Below are 23,006 nucleotides of genomic sequence, written 5' to 3'. Positions count from 1 at the left end.
AGTATTGACTATTTTAGAAAAAGGTCTATGATTAAAATAAACATTGAGCTTTCTGTTGATGCAACGTGTAACGTTATCAATTGTAAATAAATCATGTTTGCCCACGATTTTCTTGTCTGTTGTTGACGTCACTAGATATAGATAAGAACGAGGTACGATCAAAAACAGGTATGTTTGTGGGTGGATAGTATTTAGCACCGAAAACAGGTATGTTTGCGAGTGGACAGTGTTCAGCACTAAGGACAGGTCTATTTGTGTGTGGATAGTGTTCAGCACCAAGGACATGTCTATTTGTGTGTGTGTAAATAGTGTTCAGCATCATGGACAGATCTATTTTTGAGTGGATAGTGTTCGGCAGCAAGGACAGATCTATTTTTGAGTGGATTGTGTTCGGCAGCAAGGACAGGTCTATTTTTGAGTGGATAGTGTTCGGCAGCAAGGACAGGTTTGCTTTTGTGAGGATAATGTTCAGCATCAAAAACAGTTATGTTTGTGAGTGGACAGTCTTAAGCATCAAGGACAGGTATGCTTGTGAGTGAATAGTGTTCCGCATCAAGGACAGGTCTATTTGTGTGTGGATAGTGTTCAGCATCAAAACAGGTATGTTTGTGAGTAGATAATATTCAGCATCAAGGACAGGTGTGTTTTCTGAGTGAATAGTGTTCAGCACCAAGGACAGGTATGCTTGTGTGAGGGTCGTGTTCAGCACCAAGGACAGGTGTATTTTCTGAGTGGATAGTGTTCAGCACCAAGGATATGTCTGTTTGTGTGCAGATAGTGTTCAGCACCAAGGACAGAAGCACAGTCCCAGAGCGTAAAGTACATAAGCGAGACTCCGGGTGATCAGATTGGCTGGTGAATTGTGTTTGTCAATAATCATTGGTAACCTCAACTGCCAACAATTAATTTAACCTTTAACATGCATGGTACCTGGTACGTAGCTAAGTTGCAATGTACTATCAGGCCTGTATAGGAGGTGTTGTTTCGTAGTTACAATAGAATTCATGACGGTTTCTGTTGCATATTGTTGATGTTTCAGCATTGATGCTGAACACTGTCTACTCATCAACATATCCCTCCTTGATTCTGAATAACATCAACTCACAAACATACTTGTCCTTGGTAGAAAAAATTCTTACCACGGCTTGGAACGTATGCTGTCCTTTGCGCAGTACTCATGGGTTAACATCTGTAATAGTTCTTTGACGTGTCGTTACGTTGTTTCTTTATGATTCCAAAATTATTTCTAAAGAACAAGTCTAACCAGGAATTATAGGGACCCGTGTGGCGCGCGCTGGTCTGGCACCAGAAAACATCATGATCTTCTACAACAAGCCGGACCCTTACATCTACTTGGAGATCACAGAAGACAACACACCACAACATCATGTTGCAGACTCAATGAGACTTTATTGAAAGCATCAACATCATTATTGCGGTTTCCAAGACATTTCAAAACTGATCACATTCACTGCTGATAAACAAAAATCAACATGCAACAATTTTAATTATCTAATAATATACATGTACATTGACATGTATTATATAGAAATGATAAATCTTAAAATGTTCCTCATCTGGGTTCTCTACATTTTACCCTCACCCCGAGTGGGTTTAGGAGATGTACTATTCTATCTCTTTGATACATGACAACATCTTAAGATATCTGAGTTGTGTTTTAATTTCTTGCTGAGTGTCCTTATTACAGGGCCCAGAAATTTATGGAACATCCCATGCAAAGATTATTTAACCGTCGGTCTTTGCCCACATACATACAAACTTCTTATTTCTTTTTCAAATAATCTTTTGCATTATTTTCTTCATGCACAACATAAAATTTCAAGCTAGCAACAAAAATTGAATCCCTGAAGAGTATCAAATTATGAAAAGTAAAATATTTCTTTCACTTAACATTTCTATCATATTACATTATTTGCAGGATACAATTACCTCTTAGGAAAAAAAAAAGATCATTAGATTGGAAATCATTCTTACCAGCACTTATCAAATATCAATAAACTATCAATCATAAAGAGCATATTGGTTGATATGAATTTTTAAAAATGAAATTGCTGATATCATTCTTAATGCAACAATTATGCCCAGTTTAAATCCTGGCAAATACATCTAAATTGACACTAATCAGAGTCTGCATACTAAGGAAAGCTAGAGGTCCATAGCTTTTGAGATACAACCAACTATAATCTGCTTGGACCTTTGAGCAGGCATGTCAACAACAGCATGTTAATAAACATAACCACTGTACTACATGTACTACCACTGCAGTTATGCATGGCCATTGGGAAAGGCTTCATCATCTGCATGGGTTACCAAAGACTCAAAATGTAACGGCCGGTATCGCTTGTGAGCTATGGAGGAAATGACCGAATAAGACTTAGCCAAATTTCCTTGTTATCATTTTACATCATGGATCAACACCAATGTTCAGTAGAGGCTATATGAAGATTGAGGCGTTCAAAAATCAATTTTTCGTATAACTATCATAGACTAGAACTCGTTGCCTCCAAGCACTGTAAGAGCTAATTCTCATTAGATAGCTTTAAACAACGCTTGCCATTAGATGTGCAGAGGTTATGTGTTCCAGGCTGTTCAGTGTAATATAACCAGCTGCTGCCATGCCACGTGCCTGCAAAAGTTGGTGTGTGATGATGACAGGCAGTTATACTGGCTATACAGATACTGATGCAGACACAAAGGTTCAGGATGCTGAACTGTCTGCCCAATTTTGCCATGTGCATGTACTAGACTATCAGCAATTATAATCTTTTGTGTTAACCTCCGCTCCATCCATTCAAATTGTGCAGAGAACAAAAGAGCAAGAGAACAAATGAGAGAGAGAGAGAGAGAGAGAGAGAGAGAGAGAGAGGGAGAAAGTGAGAGGGACAGTGAGAAAAAGTGAGAGAGAAGGTGAGAGAGACAGAGATTGCAGGGAAAATCAGACAGCACTGTTTCGCCCATTGTAATGATAAAGATATCTAAAGCGGTTATCTCTCAGGTCTGCATGAAATTGTGCCAAATTGTAAAAGGCCCAATTGTCACCTGCAATTGCAAATTTTCTTTTGAATCTACAAAAATTTGCAATTGGCAAAAATAGTGCAAATGGGCGCTTTTCATTCAATTTTAATCCTTGTACACATCAGTTTTAATTCGGTGGCAACACTTAAGTTTCCAAATAAAATTATATTGTTTCTGATTTGGAGTCAAAAATGAGCATGTGACATTCCTGGGGCAGCCTTTTTGTATGTAGTAGTCACAAATTTAACCAGTGTATTGGACATCAATGTGACCGAAAGGGAAAATTGGCAAAAATTGGCAAAGTTGGCACATTTTCCTATCGCAATTTGGCACTGTCCCTGGCAGTGAGATACCCATTTTAGAGATGGTTGAACAGATCTCTGGCTAAGTCTTTACTGGCCATCAATGTTCCCCTAAGGGTTGACGGTAAACTGGCGGGAGCTCCCAACGAAGGGGGTGATCTTTCCCACCAGGCTCTTGGAATGTCCGAAATGGCGGATGCGGTAGGTCCCGGATGGGGTCCCGGGTGAGACGGTCCATGTGATGGTAGCCTCGCTATACCCCAAGATAGCGTTGGTGCGCTTCCACTGAAACCTGAAGTTGAAAATAACAAACTAAGAAATGTGTAGAAAGGTATGATAATTGTACAGTCAACACAACAAGTTCAGAAACTTAAATCTCTGTAACGTTTGTGAATATTGGTCATTCAGGAAATTAAGTATTAAATTTCAATTCAATCTATACTTAGTCTACTGGATTACAATATGAGAACATCAGACGTTTTAGATGTCCATCTGACATCTTTCATCAGTGATTAATTTTTTTGCATTTTCAAATCACTGATGAAAAATGTCAGAATGATGGACATCTGAAATGTCTGATATTTCAAATTAAATATTTGTAATCCAGTAGTATAGATTGAATTGAAATTTAATTCCTAAATCTGTTATCACTAATATCACTTTTATAGTGCTAAATATTACTAGAAATTACCCTTTACAATGTTGGTGGGGGAGTGTGGAAAAAAAAACAGGGCATATTTTGCCCACCAACCTCTGCTTGGAGACTAAAGAGATGTAAAACATTTACAACATTTTCAGGTTACCTAAGCCTAAGACAGCAACATTGACACGTACATTCTTGTACAGATGTACCAAATCACACAATTCCTTCCCACCACATATGAAATCTACTACACCTTCAAATTTCAAAACACAAATCACCAAGTGGATTCATTCTAAAATTGACACAACTAGGCCTTTACAGTACTGGTGGTAATACGTTCTTGAACCAAGTCCTTGATTAAATGAAATTGTAGCTGTAATTAATTAAACTCAAACTATTGTAAAGGTAGGCATTAGTATTTTCTTTGTTAAGTTTGGGTTATTAAATTATTATCAGGTCGCATCCATTTTGTTTTCTACTTAGTTATTATGATTCACAGTTCTGCATCCACTTGTTATTTACTTATTGTTATTATGATTTGCAGTTCTTCATCCACTGTGTTATTTACTTATTGTTATTATGATTTGCAGTTCTGCATCCACTTATTATTTAATTATTATTATGATTTGCAGTTCTGCATCCACTTTGTAATTGACTTATTGTTATTATGATTTGCAGTTCTGCATCCACTTTGTTAATTTACTTACTGTTATCATGGCTTGCTGTTTGCATCCTCTTTGTTATTTACTTTGAAAAGATTTTTTGTTACTTTATTCAGCCATGACCTCTGACCATCCCCACGTTTCATTTTAATTTCAGTTTTGAGTTAATGTTGTATGCGTTATGTTATATTTTGATTTAAACTCACACCTTTGTTATGTTGGTTTTACTTTCATGTACATTTGTTCTGTTTCATTGTTTTGGACTCCAGGAAGAATAGATTTACAATGTACAATCTAATGGAGATCTCAATAAACAAACAAACAAACAAACAAGACAATATTTTATTATTATGCACAAGTATAGAGAGACAAGAATGTATTGTCTACAATTATGATTATAACTGAATGCACAATGTACATGTATGTATAATCAATTATAATTATAGCAATTTAGTAGTATCGCTGGTTCTTACTTTGTATCCCATGATGCATCATTGTGTACCACCTCAAAAGTCCCATCATCCTTCTTTCTCTCCACAGTCAAGAAGGTTCCCTCCAACTAACGATGAAGATTTGAAAAAATAATTTGCAGTGAGCTACCATGAGCTTAATGGTCTGCATAAAAAAACCAATGTACTGCATGACTACAGTAATAAAACACTACATCACCACTAGGGCTGTCTCCAGGACCCATTCCTCCGTCCCGGACAGAAATTTGCTTCTTGGGACGGACAAAATTTCACCCCATTTGTCAAAAAAATCTGAACTTCCTGACATAAAAATGATGAAAATGCATTTTCTTAAGCTGAAAGTAACAGATTTTAGAAGAATTTACAACATTGGTTCCCGAAAAATGAGTGGGACAGATAAAAATTTAGAGCTGCAAACAGCCCTGATCATCACTGATACACACAATGTACCACTGGTTACAAACATGCAAGTACATTCAAGTACTAGTAGTGGCTTCCCATGTCTTCGAAGCACAGAGTCTAGACAGTAAGGTGTTAGTTTTGAAGTAGGATTAGACATAAGTGTATTACGACAAAGGGACGTTATACCAGCTATATATATTCAGATTGAGAGTTAACTGGAATGTCTAACACAATAGAAAGATGGGACTTACCCAAATTTCAAATTAAACTGAGCGTAAAGGAATGAGCAATAACAAATTCTGTGAAATCATGTTATGCAGATAGGACAGGTGACTCGATGAGCAAGTTGCAGAAAGTTTATGGCACTCCACCCCTTGACAGACAGGGGATGCCATAAACGTTCTGTAACTCATGACCAAATGCTTTATGCTTTATGAGTCACATGTTCTACATGTATATCTGCATAAAGTAACGTCACAGAAGCGGTGGACTGCCCTTTCCTTGACAACTTCTAGATCTGTTCAGTCAAAAATTTGGGTAAGACCCATTTTTCTGTGTCGGATATCACAGCTTAATCTTCACAGGCAATGATATTCTACCACCATAGATGAAATTTCAAGCAAAGTTGTTAGTTATTTGTTGTAAAGACAGCAGTAAAATCACACAAGGCACAGGCAAGTGCATTGCAGCTCTCTTGATACCACTAATGAAGAATCACTGTTGTGGTAAAAGAACTTTGATATCAGTAATGAGGAATTAGTTATCATCAAGAAAAAATGAATCTGTGACAGTCTCCGTTTTACAGCCACTGTGATCAAACTTACCGATAGTTCACTATTTAGTAATCTAAGACCATTTCTGCTGCAAAATTATTTACATATCATGGTAAATTACGTAATGTAAAAATATAATTGATACAGCTGTGCACTGAATTAGTAACCTTTCACGATTGAAGAAGAAAATAATGTCAGAGTTCCGACTTCCGAGCAAACTCAATCACAGTATAACTTAACTAACAGCAAAAAGAGGAGGTACGTGAGTAAGGAGAAAGTAGTGGTGTTAGTAGAGACTTAGTGTGAATACGTCGATGAAGGATAGACATCCAGGTACTAAATAATAAGATACGCCAAATAGCAGTTACTCATTAACAAGAAACTGGATATGATTTTGGAAATGGTCAGACGTTTCAAGCAGCATCCACTACTTTTTGCATATCAATTCATAGTTCGTGGTTAAAAAGCAGCTGAAAAATCTTGCTCAGTGTCACTGACGAAAAGTAGTGGATGCTACTTGAAACATCTGACCGTTTCCAAAATCATATCCAGTTGCTTGCAAATGAGTAACTGCTATTTGACGTAACTTGATTTGAATGTCTATATGAGAAGTCACCTCTTCCTCTGGGTCTGAGAAAAAGTTCTGGATCTTTTTGTGGGCCCAGGAGAAAATATGGAAAAGTGCCCGCCGCTGTCTCACGGTCCTCTGCATGGTCTCTGGCTGGGTCTGAATGGATGTAAACTTTGTTAAGCAAGTATCTTTGTTAATCTGTGCCAACTTGCATTAGGAAATTGAACAAATTTTTCCTTGTGATCACACTGAGAAACAGAATGGCCATGCCCAGTATGTCACTTTCTCAATTTTGGCTCCGAATCAGATACAATTTATTTTTTAACACAATTGTTGACACCTTTGGTACAACTATCAAAATGTGATGCTTAATGTGTGGAAAGTTGAAAGTAATTACCTGCAGGTTGTTTCTCGGATGAGCACTGTGGAAGCGAACAGATACAGTTTCGTTCTGAAAGGTACAAAAAACACCAGTCAAAGTAATACTGTATTCAATTTGACATTTTGATTAACAGTAATATATGTCATAGGTATGTCATTATGGATCAATTAGCAGCCTCAAAGTTTAGCTCCTAGTTCCAATTAGTTGCTAACCCGAGAGACTCCAGTTCAATCCTGGGTCAGGACATCTCGGTTGGGGCTGCACCCATCTTTCAGAAGGGATGTACAGTTGTATAATGCCAATGGGGGTCCAATGTTTCAGGAGGTGCCTCGAGCATGTAAAAGGGGAAGGGCTAAAAAACTCCTCCCTGTAGAAATATACCCTACTACTGAAACAGCAAGGAACCATTCTACAAGTGTCTCAACGAAGGAAAATATGTCAGACTCATGAATAGATCATAGCTGCGATAATTATAAAACCATGACTATTCGAGCAATTATTACAGATTTTTCCCCCAGCACCTATTACACCAAAATGCTGTGTCATATACAATGAACCTTGGTGGAAATACACAATGAACAAATAACTACATGGTAACCTTCAACCCACCTCAAGCCAAGCATCGTTGGTTAAGACATGCTGGTCACGTTCCACAACATCATAATGAACCAGTGGGAAAACTTGATTCTAAACTCCTGATTCTAAACTCCTAGTCCTAGTATAAGACTCCTGATGCTTGAAGATGAGTAGGTTGCCCATACCCTACCTTAAAGACACTGCTTGAGACTAAAATGTTATAATAATTGTGGAAAAGGTCTGATTGACTCAATGTATAATAGAGAAGACTGGAGGCTGAACTTTCTGTATACTTCAAGTCCTAAATAGAGTTTACTAAGCTGCAGATAGTAGTAGTTATAAAAAAGTATTGTCCGTACCATGTGGTAGGTGGATCCCGCATCGTCAATCACATCTCCAAAGTGGGTGAAGAGGGGTGTAGTGTCCATCACCACCGGAGGGAGGAAGGACAGCTGACGGGACAGCAGGTTTGGTGGGGAGGGACCCACGTCAATAGCTGCTCCCTAGAAATAGATCACACACTACTAAGCTTTCGGAGAGAATTCATGTGAGAAATCTATAGTCATGCCTTCAACCCAGAGTTCTCAGAGTTATCAACCCAGAATTGAGGTGTTCAAAAATGTGTTTTTCCCTAGTCTACTATCGTAGAGTGGAACTCTTTGACACCAAGTACAGAAGTAGCATCCTCATCAGATAGCTTTGAATAACGCTTACAGATAGATGTGCAAAGGTTAGATATGACTGGACCAGACAGGTCGTTCGGTGACTGTAATATAACCAGCTGGTGCCACACTGTGTGCCTGTATACCTGGTGTGTTATGCTGAAAGGTGTTTATACCGGCCATACAGATACAAATTCACATTGGGAATTGCAGAATGATTAAAAACAAACTTGTACCATAACCATGTCCTCGGCCAGTTGTGAGTACAGTTGTTGATATGCTGCCAGGGTGTGGGGACCATAGATGGTGGAGGCCCCCTCATATCTCTGCACCTGTATATAACAAAACACAGAAACACTGATTCATGCCAGGCACTTTTAAACATTTTCCAACATGAACTTATGGACGACCTGTGCAAATAGATATACATGTACTATATGGACAAGATAGTAGTAAGTGTATAAGTCATGTACTACTTATACATGACTTTCAGTATGAACTGCCAAATGTTAAATGCCATTTTACATGTGGCACTTCACAGTTAACTGTACATGACTTCTAATTCTATTATCTGTTACAATCACCTTAAAGTTTGAATATGAATGGACTGCAACTTCATTGACTATAAGAATATGTACTAAGTAAAGTTAATGATACACTTGTAGGTGTTTCCTTTATGTAGGGCAAATGTTTTAAGATATCTTTCTTTGACTTGCCCAAATAATGCTTGAACTAACATGATGATATTCTAATATCATCATGTTAGTTTCTTTTATAGTTATATTGCAATAATGGATGTAATATACTGCACCTGACAGGGACTTGTGTTGTCCATCAAGAGAGGCATGTAGTAAGTGAAAAACTGAATCACACTCATTAAACTTACTTAAAGTAATTTTGTAAAGAAAACCTGTCCAAACAGCCTGATATTTGGGGGGGGGGTATATGAAAGCATGCATGCTCTTGTTTTCACAAATGAACTTGAAAGTATTTTGTCAGTTACATGATGGAACATAGAAAACAAAACACTATTCAAGTCTTATTTCCTAAGAGTTGCAAAAAGTAACATTAGTCTTGTTGATTGTCCTAAACCAATAGTGACATCAGATGTGTTACACATATGCATACAGTGTCAGTCTGTAACCACTTGGCAGTGATATATATACAAAATTATCATTTATCAGAATGCTTATCAAGTACCTGGTATTCCTCATAGGTGGTGATGTAGTCTGAGTAGGTGTTGGATAATCCAGCCACCACCACCTCAGTGTCCTCTGGTAAACCCTTGCTCACCACAGCCTGGGATAAGGACATTGCACTCATTTGATAAACATACAACATGCCGACCTTACCCATGTATTCCCTATAGGTATAGATACCTTCTTCAGCGTGAATATTTTTGACATAAATGAGGAGCAATAAGCACACTAAGAAGGCCAATTGGTGGTGTGATACCTGATATCAAAGACCACAAGTTACAAGACAACTTTTTTCTTATTGCCCCAAACATTTTTGTAACCCACCCTTTCCCAAGCCTTGTCAGACACAGACAGCATAATTCACCTATTTACTAGCCATAGGCTGAGATCAACTAAATCAATTAGAAAATACTAAATGGGGAGTTTAGTAGAATAGATAATGCTTTTGGATGTGAGTGGAATTAGTGGCTACTTTATTGTATAATGTGTAAGTAGTATGCATTTAATTAATTATGTACTTCCTAAAATTATCATTCATTATAAGTCTTCTAGAGTTTAGGATTCCTTTAGTGAGTCTATAAATGTTGAACTGCTCACCCTCTGAATGGAGTCCCTCAGACGCCTCCCAGACATGGTACTGTGTGGCAGGAAGGCATATTTGTGAGTAGTGCTGCGTACCTAAACGTAACATCAGGTACAGGTACAGGTACCGGTACAGAGATTTAGGTACAGGTCCGGACTACTGCCAAACTCCATTGGCCTTGCTATCAAAACTGCCGGCCTGCCTGAATGATCTGTTGCATATGAGTTACATTGTACGCAGTTCCAAGGTATCACTTTGGTCATGTTTGGTGTTGCATGTTAGATCAGGAGATCAGTCACAAAATAAGCACATACTTACTGTAAATTCATATCGGTACAGTATCGGTACTTCATGATCCGGTATTTTGTACCTGTACCTAATCAATTTTTAAAGTACAGAACCGGTCCGCAGTACCGGTCCGTAGCACTATTTGTGAGGCATCATAAACAGCAGGGTTATTAAAAAATGCTCTTTACTTTACAGTGTATACAAAATGCAGTTTGCTGCTTGCTTTAAAACAGATCAAAAGTCTAGAAATCATTAAGGCCAAACTCATTTGACTGTATGGATGACATCTTTTGTTTGGGCACCCCAAAACTGCGAATAAAAATAAGTTGAAAAAAAAAGGTTTTGCGGGATCAACACAAACCTTACAGTATGGTTGCAAACATTTTTTTCTTTTGGAAAAGGACGAAAATTGATGGGGGTGCAGATGTCATCCAAGTAATCAACTCAGCATGGCCTAAGGCCATGTTGATTTGATCATGTGGATGACATCCGCACGCATCACTTTCATAATGAAGGCAATTTTGCGAAACATTTTTTTTCTCACATACTCTCATTAGTTTTGGGGTTTCCAGAGGATGTCCTCCATATAATCAAATAAATACAGCCCTAGATATAGATAAAAAAAGCCGGAAACCTGAACTCTCCAGGAACAGCAGCCACCACTAGTTGTCCCCACCTCAACAGCTGGATGTCAACAATGTCAGGCTGCCAGGCATAGGGGAACGTCATCTTGGGGACGACAGAAAAACACATCCCTTGCAAATAGTACAATGCTAAACTTTCTTCCAACACTAACTTATTAAAAGGTATTCATGGATCAAATTTTCGACGACCACTGTCGCCTTCTTCAGGATTGATAATGACCAATCACTTCCAAACGTAAACTCGCAAGAGTTGCAGACACATGACCCTATTGACATGGGCCTTTACGGATACGTGACATCTCTTTACACCATAAAATAAGATAAAATCAGTTTTGTAAAAATCCCCTTCAAATCCGTTCTAGTCCACAACAATGGCTAAAACAATCATGAGAATGCGCACAAGTTAAATCATGTACATAGAGGATGGCGTTGAATGGCCGTGTGGCTGGGCAACCAGACACGAGATCGAGAGGTCATGGGTCGATTCCTGGCGTTCCTAGCTAGAAGTTGTGTCCTTGGGAAAGGCACTTAAAACAAGTTTCCCCACTCCACCCAGGTGTAAAAATGGGTACCGGACTTTGGTTGGGGAGGTAAAAGGCAGTGGAAGGAGAGAGATGGGCTTCGCCTTCTAATATTGCCGGCCCCTAGACACAGCTACCCCTTCGACCTTGAAAAGGCCATATGGGACTACCTTTACCCAAAGTTTTTACCTTTAAAAGTTAGTTTACTTAGAGGAACTAGTAGGTATAACTCCTCAACATTTCCACAGTACAAACCTGAGATTAAACTGTTTTCTTGACATTTCTAGGTTTTGTCGTAAATGCTAGGCTAGCATGTACATATATAGTTGTCTGTAATCCACAGGACTTCTACTTTTCTTTAATTTGATGAGACCTACCTCCCCTGTAGGCAGTAGAATGGGCTTGGGTGCTTGACAGGCCACCTCTGCTGCTGATGGTTGTTTGATGATGTTCCTGACCAAGTTCCAAAATGGATTTCCCTCGGTGTCACCTACATACATATTACGTAACAGAATGGGGGTGTCAAGACCCAGTTTGCTATATGTTAGGCTTACCTTAGATCTCATATTTAGAAACTCCCAGTTTAAGGTATCACAAATGTTCAAGCTAAACGATAACAGCATCTGAACTACTTTCTCATCAGGCACATGATTGTTACCTAATAGTATACAGCTTGTACTACTTTATCATCAGCTGCAGGCACATTGATTCTGACCTATAGATGTAACTTGTATCAGTCCACCATCAAGTACAAAAAAACGATTCGTAGAATCAGCTCAAAAAGATTTATTTTCTGCATTATTAACTGAGTATAAACAAGCATGAGGACACACCGCCCACAACATGGTGGCAGCGGTGGGATTCAAACCCACAACATCAAAATCATTCGGACACACTGAGCACAACATCAAGTCTCAATCATTAAGGGAAACATTATTCATAGATAATAAACAAAATACAAGAATTTTTTTTTATGGACAAACCTTGGGAAAAGTCGAAAGCACCAGGTCCGTCTGTAGTTCCTGCTGCAAAGCTGTACCCCATGGCTGGTTTACAAGTCTTTGCCTGTGCACATAAGAAAACATGGTAGTAGAGGCTCTCTAATAACATTACACACATTACATAGATTTAGTGAAGTTTAGATGTGTCATCATCCAGTATAGGGCTATCCCATGGCATACACAAATACCTCGAATCAACCCTGCTTATCCAGGGTCAGATTCTTGCTTTCACTGCGTCTAGGTTATAAATATTAACATTAATAACAAGCTTCCCTTATTTTGCTGAAGCCAATCAGCACCCAGATTGCAAAGTTCCAAAATGGCAGACATGCAGCAGTGTATATCTCGTAGAGTAACGTGCAAAGAAAACCTTAATCCTTTTTCTTTATGAGACGAAGATGGTTTCTTGGCATGTTCGGTTGTTATTAGGTGATGATGGAAAAATTCATCCCTCCCACACAAAGAAAATTTTTTCTACATGTTTTCATTTTGAGGACACTATTGTACAAAACTTACTGACTTGTGCTAAGAGAGTGCAATGCCATGTCCTTACCGAATAGGAACTGTTGAAGTGCACAGTGACATCACTCATGTCCACAAACTGCAGTGCAAACTGTACCGGTCCAGACAGCTTCACCTGCGTGCCTGTAGTATTGTACAGCTCCTGCAAGGAATAATCACACATAATGTATGCTACAAGACTTGAAAGCCATGCTTCCAGACTTAAGAAGAGCCATGTTACCAGCCTTAAGACCCATACTGATATTACCTGTAAAGTGAGTTACCTATTCCCCAGATTCAGGAATACCTGGCTCTCAAAGTCTTGAATCACTTAAGACGTTTGTACTGTATCTCCTGACTTTTTGGTTATCGTCTCAAAACTTATATTACACAGTCTGATCTTAAAAATAGCAACTTATATTCAATATTATGAAAAAATAGTACTGTACAGTGTACATTCAAAAGTTACCACTGCTACAAATGCTTGAATTATCAAGAGATCTTTGATTAAAATAATTATTTTTAATAATTTATGCAAGATTCCAATAAATATTTTATACCATACAAAGTTCAGCAAAACTTCTTGCAAGATTCTGCAGCAGTAGGAATTTGCAGAACTATGCCAAAGGCGTATCACAGAAATTTCCGCAGAAGATTGTGGGATGTTCTACGGAAGATTGTGGGACGTCTCTCAAAACATGATGCCTGTACTGCAAAATCCATTATTGCCCCATGCAAGTTATACATTACACTGCAGATGAATTATTTCCTAAACCTTCATCATTACCTTTGCCTTGCTGTACTGCTTGTGTCCGATGATACGTGTGCTGTCAAACATGTCCACTCCTGGTCCTGGTGACACACACAGCTCCGACTGAAACACACACACGGCAACAAAACTCAGCAGCAAAAAGACACTGGTATTAGTATGATTTGGGCTGTTACACAAAAAGTTTCTTACCGCAGAATTCCTCATAAAAAAATAAAAGAGTGTGGCATTTGTGATGTTATGCTGGCACTACAGTTAGGGTGTTTGGCCCAGAGGTCCTGGGCTAAAATCACTTGAGGTGCCACCGATGTTGTGGCACTTTACTCAACTTTTTAGTGTGGTGTTTCAGGTTCACAACAGAATCTACAATATCGGCTAGCTTACTGACAGAATTTTGTTTTTTCTGGCCAATCAGCCAAGTGTCTGTTTGCCTTTTTTATTGTAGAGAGTCTGACTCAGGGGATCTCTAACATTGGATGTCTAATTCCAGGTGATCTAACCTTCTCCCTGCAACTAACTCTGTAACTAATAGAGAATTGGGTGCCAAACGGCTACTTCAGTATACTAAAGGCTAAATGCAGTATGCTAAGACCACTGCAGTAGCAGAACACAGTGGACTACTAAATGACGTACCTTCCCATTACATGTGCTTGTCTCCAGATCACAGGGCAAGCCTGTATCCTGACAGTGAGGTCCTTTAGTGTTGGGGGACACATCTCCTTCATTACTCTGAGCAAACGCTGCCACAAAAGAGCCCTGCAAAAAGGAAACATCAAAGATTAAAAACAAGTCATATTTGTCATGTTTCATATCACCCAAAGTCCTTGCAACATGCTAAGATAACATGAAATTACAAAATAAGATTAAGATCTAAAAAAACAGCATTAGTTTTGCTTAGTGGTGGAATGTAGCCTCGTGGTTAGTGTTGCTGACTTAGAATCTAAAGGTTCTGGGTTCAAATCCCTAGCAGGCTCTAGTGTTGTGTTCTAATATGATGGGAAAGACACCAACTTTTTCACAAAACTCAGGTGAAAATGAGTAGGGACATGCAGCTAGCTATAGGAACATTCTCTCAGATGAAACATAAAGATTGCTATTGATGATTCAAATTATTAAATCTTCCATTTCTCACTACTTAGCTGGTATAAGTACAGTGGGTTGTACAAGAGCTATACAGATACATAAACAAAGTGGCTGCAAAACAGAAGACTAGAAACAAGTCACACCTACCTGTCCAGCCAGCGAGCCTGTGTTCATGTCGGCTTCAAACAGCTGTGAGGCATAGCCCTTGTTGTCTCCACTGATCAAACCATTGGTGTTGTTCATACTGGTGCAGTGGACTGCAAACCAACTACACAACAAGGTCAATGTCACATTTCAAAGTCACAGAAAAGCCAGAAGGATCTAGTACTGTAAATGCAGAAAGGTTTGCATTCAGGTTTTCTGTTCATGGTTTTTGCAGTGAACTCTTAACCGCAATCTTAAAACCAATGCAAAAAGTGTTAAATGTGACTGTAGCACTTTACTATTAATTCAAACACAAACCAGGGTGCGAAATACTTTTTTGAGCCAGGTTGCACGGTGTGCAACCTGGGTAGAAAGCTAGGTTGCCCGTCAGAATTTCAAGTTGCCCCACCTAAAATTCACTGATTTCTTGAAACTATATTTTGTAAGTAGTACTACATAGTATTAAATAGCCTTTAACAATATAACTGGCGCTAAAATGTGCTTTTGTTTCAAAATAAAATTCAATGATTTACAATGTAAATAAAACACCACAACCCACAACAAACAAACTTATACAATTCATGTGTAACACGGCTATTTTTTTAGTACAAATAAATCCTTTTTTCAACCCCCATAGACTTTTTGCTTTTTCTGCTCTAGGAAGAGTTACACTGCAATAGTTACACTGCAATAGGACTTGTACCTGTACATTATTCTCATCCCTCACATAAAAGTTGCTACTGGGCATATTTTCAAAATCTAATAAAAGTACCCCCGGAATAAAATAACCTATATTTTTTATTGAAAAATTCACAGGTGGGTTATTAATGATATACATGTATGATAATCATAAGATAAATACAATTATAGTCTATGTCATTGTCCAGTTTTTATCTCACTGTCACAACATTTTAACAACTTAGTTTATTCTATAATCATTTTTGCCAAGTAAAGATTTTTTAAATCCCAGCTTATTATTAGTAAAGTGGCTCCATCTCCACTTCTGCAATTTTTAATTTTGCCCCCAAAAGGCACACTAGCAACATTTCGCCCATAGAAATACACAGCAACTCAAACACTGCCCTCTACCAGTTGTTGCTGGTACTGCAGATTGCACGTCATTACTCTCGCGCAATCACGCGATATCCAGCGAGAGTCGATGAATTCAACATGGCGGCAAAGAGCCGAGCGCTGAGCCGCGCTCTCTTTCCGACGAATTTTGCGTTTCAGGCACATTAAAACAGGTTGACTATGGATGCAAACGAGTGAAAAAGTATCGGTAACTTTATTGACTTGTTTAGTCGGGGGTCGATTTATATTTTTGGTTTGAAAATTTACGAGACTGAGAGCGAGAGTGTGTGCTCACCACACGGGTGTGTGAGCTTCCTTGGTCCAATTATTTTCTACTTCGTCAAGTAATTGCCGCAAAATCGATTTCTCCGGCCCATTTTGGTAGCGCACCGCGCAACCTGGGTTAAGAGATAAGTTGCGCCAACCGAAATATTGTTGCGCTGCGCAAGTGCGCAACCGGGTATTTCGCACCCTGACAAACTTAAAACCACTGCAAACACTCCATTTTCTCTCTATTGGGAAATTGAATCCAGTATAACATTCAAGTGTTGGTATAGTTTATTAAGTATAAATCAAATAGAAATATTATCATTGGGTTAAACACAGTCCGATGCTATTGAAAGTGTGAATCAAAATTTTTACAACAAACATATAAATGTATCCTGGACCAGAAAAACTAGCTAGAATGACTCTCTCAGTCGCTAGCCCGGGAAGCAGCCGAAAGAGTGTACTAAAACTAAAATGGCTGGCATCAAGGCTAGCAATGTTTGTCGTATATCCAACTAATATGTCTTTCAAATCCAATGTCCTACCTGATCATACCCAGTCCTGCTCCTTGTTCGTTTAAAAACTTCAGCACAACCATGTTTTTGTCAGTGTTGGCATCATATCTGCATCAAAACATAGAAGAAGAAAATCCATCCTTACAATGTTGCATAAGAGTCTAAAATCATATTCTGCATTGAAAATAAGCAACCTTTACAAAAATAAGCATGCTAGAGACAGGAAAAAGCATGGTAACACAATAAAATCCTCACTTGGCCCTCTCTGATTCAGGATTGTTGAGGTAGGCTGTTGGGCTGCGGTTGATGTTGGCCTCCTGCAGTTCTCCCTGATTCAGGTAAATGTCGCCTGGCACAACATTGTCATGTGCCCTTTGGATGCTCTGCAACAGTTTAAATCTTTCAGACATGTACAGGAAAACTGTGACAGGAAATGTATGACTGTCTATTGTAAGACTTATGGGGTGGACAAATACTACATATTACATACAATGCAACAACAGGGAAACACATTTTAGTCACTCACAGGGGGCTTTCCCAAGCAATATTAGGGCCTGAAAATCGGATTTTGAAAGTCAATCTATCAAGTCTGTACATGATTAGTTCAAACAACACTATCACAATGTATAGCGACGTCCATCATGCAAAAATATGACATCGTTGTGATGTGAGAACTCACTGAAAATAGTCTCCAAGGTTTTTGTTGGCTCACAAAACTAAGGAAATCATTGTACAGTTTTTGCGCAGTTTTGAAATGCTCAAGGTATGGAGTTACTACACAAATGTGCTAAATAGTGTTAGTAAATGTCACAAACAATAAGATTTCAGCATTTTTATTTCCATATTTTGGGCCCGGTCCCCCTTCACTCACTATTACTGTGGTTGTTTCAACCACAAACTCAAAGACACAGCATTAGCCTCCTTTACTTTTTCTTTCTGCATGCTAGCCTGGCTTGTCTGGACCTAGAGTCAATAACTAAGTCCATTTCAAATATGGTATTTAGAGATAGGCCATTTTTTCAACTAAATTAGGACTGGGCCTAGCTTCTCACACCCTGGGCACTGTATGTTGCGTTCCTGAGAAATGCACTATTTCATCACTCAACTCTGACATGAAACAAAAACATCACCCTTACCCCCCATCGCCAGGTAGCCCTACGGCAATACTACCTTTGTAACAAAAGGAGCCTTAAATAATTGACTTGTTGGCATTATAGGTACCTTCCATCAGATAAAATTCCTTGCCGTGCCTAATTATCGGTCAATCCTGGCCCCAACAGGTGAAGCGGGTATTTTTCCATTTGCTAATAAGCGTCTTATCTGGCTGATGCCTTTTTCTACGGGGGATGTTATCAGCTATGACATACATGTATTACTGTAAATGCAGAAATGTTTGCGGGGATGTAATTTCACAGTACGGAGAATATGGAGTGTTAACAAATACTTACAGTGACTATTCCATCCACAAGGGCATCAAAACTCTCCCTGACAAACCCTAGAGAGGTCACATCGAACAGGATATACTGCAGAAACCCAGCCGGCCCAGAGTGAGTGTGGATGGAACTCAGGCACACGTTGCTCTCATTGTACGCATTTCCAAACAGTGGTTGCAACTTCTTCACAACCTAGGAATGCAGAAAATATGCAAAATTTGTATATAGTTTCATTAGGTTGTAAAATCATAGGGTATAAAGTCTTTACATGTATTGCTCTAAATCTAATATAAGGATAGTACCTAGAGGACTATTGACCGGTGACAACAGAATTGGTCTGATTAAAAACCCTTATGTTACCCTATAGAGGCTTTTCATTGCCTTTAAAGTAATTACAATTTGAATAACGGTGCCCAGCGGCCATGTTGGCATGTTTAGGAGACGCACACTTGTAATCCAACATGGTACAAATAACGTCAAATGAAAAGCCTGAGTGCCTTAGTGCCTTAAAAATGTTTTGTCATGGGTTGATGCTGGTAAGATATAAAAAATATCCACACACACAAATAGCTCCTATTTTGCTACTGCACTAACCTGAATACACATGCATGCGGGTTGCATTTTGATCCATTTTAGATGTAACTTTTAAAAAATAAGCCACAACTTCACTTAACTAGAGAAGCCTGACATTACAGCTCACCTCTATCTTGAGGATCTGTGAGATCATGGCACAGTCCACGCTGACAAACACGGTACGAGTGGTGTTCTGTGGGTCCGACACGACGAAGGCTCGACTGAACTGGCGAATGTGGATGCCCGTGCTCTGCTGAGAAGGATTGGCATAACCCATCTGCATGGAGAGAGTGTCAGAATTGTTTAATATTCAAGACACAGTGCTTAGTCTTGGTGCTTTATGTTTGAGCAGACAACATCATAATCTTTCAATACTTTTGTTCATAACGTATGCTAGCCCTTATTCTGTTATTGTATTGTATTAGGATGTTAAGTTTTATTCTATACTTCTATTTTGTAATTATGTTTAAGAATTGTTGTACTTTGTACCATTGTCGTGCAATAAAGTTCTTCCTTCATTATCTAGTTGTGAGGCTTGTACAAACGTAGACAATAACTAATAACATACGTGTAATTCCACCAGGGTACATAATTCCGCCACCCTGAAAAGATACATCCAAACAGATCTCAAACTCAACATCCGCCAGTATAATGTATTCCTGTATATCCACTGTGTATACCTGGGGGGTGCTGCGCTTAACTATATATAGAGAGATCTCTCAAACACACTGTTTTCAAAGTCTCAGATTTATGTATTACCCGGCAGATAAATGTTAATGGAGGTTATCATTTCAAGTCCTTTTGTATGTTGTTGTTTTCAGATTAAGGTGATCACTATCAGAATTTCTTTTATTAAAAACAACAACACTCAAATCACCTAGCAAAGAAGGAATGCATCCTGGACTAAAGAGTCCATAGGGCAAAAGGCCAACATTCCTTATAATCATACCACCTTTTGTTCTAATACTGAATAGTACAGGAGACTCTTTGTAAGGTGTGGGAAAAAAGGATGTAAACTCCATTAACATTTTATAGATCTACCGGGTTACATAAATCCACCGAAAACAGTGGCCACTGGGTTTGAGAGACCTTCAAGAATAATCCAAAACTACTGTACACAGACAGTCTTTTCTTTTTTGGTGGGGAAAAATTATTTGGGGGAGCATTGCTAGTGAGCGAATTGACCAAGCAAGGGGAAGGTGTGGAAGGGGGCTTTCTCCCTAAACTCCACAGTGTCGAGTTTTAGAGAATTTTAAGTTTCAATGCGGAATTGTATGAGGCTTTCTGAGGGGCAAATTACTGTCAGACAGGTCGCAATTGAAGACTGTGGCCACATGTTACATATAGCATCCCTGGTCAATCAAAATTTTATGCTTGTCAGAGGATCTGCTCATCAGCTAGGGTAAGGGGGCACATGGTCAGGGCATGGGGGCGTAGCGCCACTGTTCCCCTGTTTAGATTAAGCCCTAAGTATAAGTCAGCACAATCTGAACAGTTATCCACAACATACACTGTGTTTGTTACATCAATAAAATGGTGGAAGACTTCCCAGCTGTGCGTTCTTCTTATCTCACTTGAAGACAAACTATCTGTGTGAAGACAGGAAATGTTGAACAGGTGTTCACCACAACCTCTTCTTGTTTACTGTACAATTGTAATTCTTGAAATTTTCGCAGTGGTTTCATGTTGCATGTTGTTTTTTTTGCAACTTGACAGTTTCATGATGAACTTACTAGTAAAACCATCACAAAATTTTTGTTTCCACTACTGTACTCAAACATTAACGCAAACACTTGATTTTCTTCTTACTACGAAATTAAATCATTGCAAAAAAATCTTCCTGAGCACAACAGCTATTTATCAACCAAAAATCGTGACCATGGCTTGTCCAGAACACGAGATATCAAAACCTGAAGTTTTGCTGCAGTACCTAGCTTCAACCACCAGGAGGCTAAAAATCTAACCATGTCCAGTTTTTGTCACAGCCATATATACCAGTACCACACCATATAAGAAATCAACCAAAAAATCCTAAATTACCTTGTTCACGAAAAGACAGACACAGAAAGCGCTGCGTAAAATATATCATTCAATTTTTCAGGCCGCAAAACTGAGGTGCACCTTACATCTACTTGGAGATAAATCATGCGATGATCGCAATATAATTTGTCAACAGTTCCTGTTTCGGCTTTCAGAATTTGAGGAAACATCCGCTTCTGATATAATTTTGTGCAGTTTCATGTAAGGAGTGCCATTCTCTTGTTTCATGCCTGTCTAGTGACGTTAAGTTATGAATATGAACAACTTCCAAGCACATAGCGGTACAGTTAGCGTTACAGGTCGGAACACCATGCCACCATCTGGACGTTACGTACCATGTTGACTTCAGCAGCGGGGCCCGTCACGTCAGCTCTGCCCACGCCAATCATGTAGTTCGGTCCATCCTCTTGTCTCTCGTCGTATTCCAAGTTCGGGCGGTGCCTGTTGCGGGCTTGGACGGCCAGAATCAGTGAGAAAGTCAGGAAGACGAACGCAACAAAGTTTGTTGGTGCCGCCATTTTGGATTGAACTTTGTTTTCTTGACGACACCTCTGGGGCGGGCTATATATTCACTTCCGCCTTGAAGCGGATTTTAGGCATCCGGTCATTTGCATCTGGGGCCCTGCCAGCTGTATTTACAGTGGAAGCCAGTTATTTGTATACCTTGCGATTGTTTAATTCGAGAAATTATTTGTCAGTCGTAAGCTCGGGTGAAACAGTTGACGTTGCATTCTTGCCCGAAAAAAATGAAGAAAAACGAAAACATTTCTCTCATTGTTGTATAACGTGCACGTGTAGTCAACAGTAATAAATCAAAATGACACTTATCTTCTATCTTATTTAAGTTACAATGTTGACAAATTATTTTGCTGCGATGGAATGCGGTTATGTCTGGCTTTTTCGACATTGAATTTGTCTGTAATCATTCTGTGTCGAATGTTTGTAATTCTTAGATATTTCTCCCTTTTAGTAAATAAATTCTAGTAATCATTGGAGAGTCTTCAAACTACTTACCTACCGCTATTAACACGCGGTAATGTCCCTAAGCCTATAGAAAACAGTGCTTACGTTATCTACGAGAAAAAGGGCCTGAGTCGTTAAGTAGACCAAAGCTCGTTTGCTTGTCAGAATCAGAGGTTCACTCTTTTAAGATACTCTCTGTTTCGAAACCATCTTACTAAATTAGTACGTCCCCTTCTGTTCCCCCATTATAACTGTGGTCCCCGCTACTCCGGCGCCCTTCTCGCCCGGCTTCGCGTTGGCACGTGCAACCTTAACTTGATTATAGTCTAGTCTAAGCGAGGCTTAGCCTCCAGTCCTTCATGCAGCTGTGGATGCCCCTGTGAATCTACCCTTCACTGTTTCTTACAATGTCCTCTTTGCACTTTATACGGGAGTAAGTTTTATACGTGAAATTGGCCATCTTATTGATTTTGATATACTTTTGGACAATTCAAAACTACCCGTTCTCTTGAGAGGATCACCTTCAATGCCTCCTAGGTACAATTTCAAAACAATGCTCAGAACACAAACATTCATAGTCAATTCAAAAAAATTCTAACCACATGTACAGCATACTGTATTTCGTACAAAGCAGCTTCAAAATGACCCAATATGTGCCGTTGAAATTCGGAAAACGGACATTAATGGTGGAGGATGCCTAAATTAATTCCAAAGACAAAAATGAGGTCTATTTTCCATTTTACCATACCCTGTATTTTTTTCTCATTTGTTCGACCTTCCTGACCACGTATACGTAGATTTCATAATGAAAGCAACTTTTCTTTTAACAACCGTTTTTTTTTATTTGCACGCTTGTATCAGTTTTAGGGTTCCCATAGTATACCATCCATATAATCAAGTCAACATGGCCCAACCAAATAACAGCTATGTTC

At 39.0% G+C, this 23,006-nt stretch overlaps 1 protein-coding gene across 2 annotated transcripts; it reads right to left on the bottom strand.

The window, feature by feature from the left end:
* Positions 1 to 1,385: 1,385 nt before the first annotated feature.
* Positions 1,386 to 21,663, bottom strand: LOC136448134 (neutral ceramidase B-like). Of its 2 annotated transcripts, XM_066447297.1 has the most exons (20): positions 21,447 to 21,663; positions 19,199 to 19,348; positions 18,514 to 18,690; positions 17,321 to 17,448; positions 17,096 to 17,173; positions 15,216 to 15,336; positions 14,619 to 14,741; positions 14,004 to 14,090; positions 13,269 to 13,379; positions 12,698 to 12,779; positions 12,092 to 12,204; positions 11,184 to 11,278; positions 10,276 to 10,315; positions 9,680 to 9,778; positions 8,716 to 8,811; positions 8,177 to 8,320; positions 7,257 to 7,310; positions 6,905 to 7,015; positions 5,117 to 5,202; positions 1,386 to 3,630 (listed from the first exon to the last, which is right to left on the bottom strand). In XM_066447297.1, the coding sequence occupies exons 1-20, from the start codon at positions 21,627 to 21,629 to the stop codon at positions 3,450 to 3,452; spliced, it is 2,259 nt and encodes a 752-aa protein (XP_066303394.1). In that variant the 5' UTR covers positions 21,630 to 21,663; the 3' UTR covers positions 1,386 to 3,449. The 2 variants fall into 2 exon arrangements, with proteins under 2 accessions (XP_066303394.1, XP_066303395.1); XM_066447298.1 differs by lacking the exon at positions 6,905 to 7,015.
* Between the last annotated feature and the right edge of the window lie 1,343 nt (positions 21,664 to 23,006).

This window comes from Branchiostoma lanceolatum, chromosome 14 (assembly GCF_035083965.1).
Source record: "Branchiostoma lanceolatum isolate klBraLanc5 chromosome 14, klBraLanc5.hap2, whole genome shotgun sequence".
Classification (NCBI taxonomy): Eukaryota; Metazoa; Chordata; class Leptocardii; order Amphioxiformes; family Branchiostomatidae; genus Branchiostoma; species Branchiostoma lanceolatum.
This window is presented reverse-complemented; position numbering and strand designations above follow the sequence as displayed.

Excerpts from the sequence above, each read along its gene's own strand:
- LOC136448134 (XM_066447297.1), bottom strand. The coding sequence starts at position 21,629 with ATGGCGGCACCAACAAACTTTGTTGCGTTCGTCTTCCTGACTTTCTCA. Across the intron at positions 17,174-17,320 it reads CCTGAATCAGAGAGGGCCAA|ATATGATGCCAACACTGACA; the intron begins GTGAGGATTTTA and ends GTTTTGATGCAG. Across the intron at positions 8,812-9,679 it reads CCACCTATGAGGAATACCAG|GTGCAGAGATATGAGGGGGC; the intron begins GTACTTGATAAG and ends TGTTATATACAG.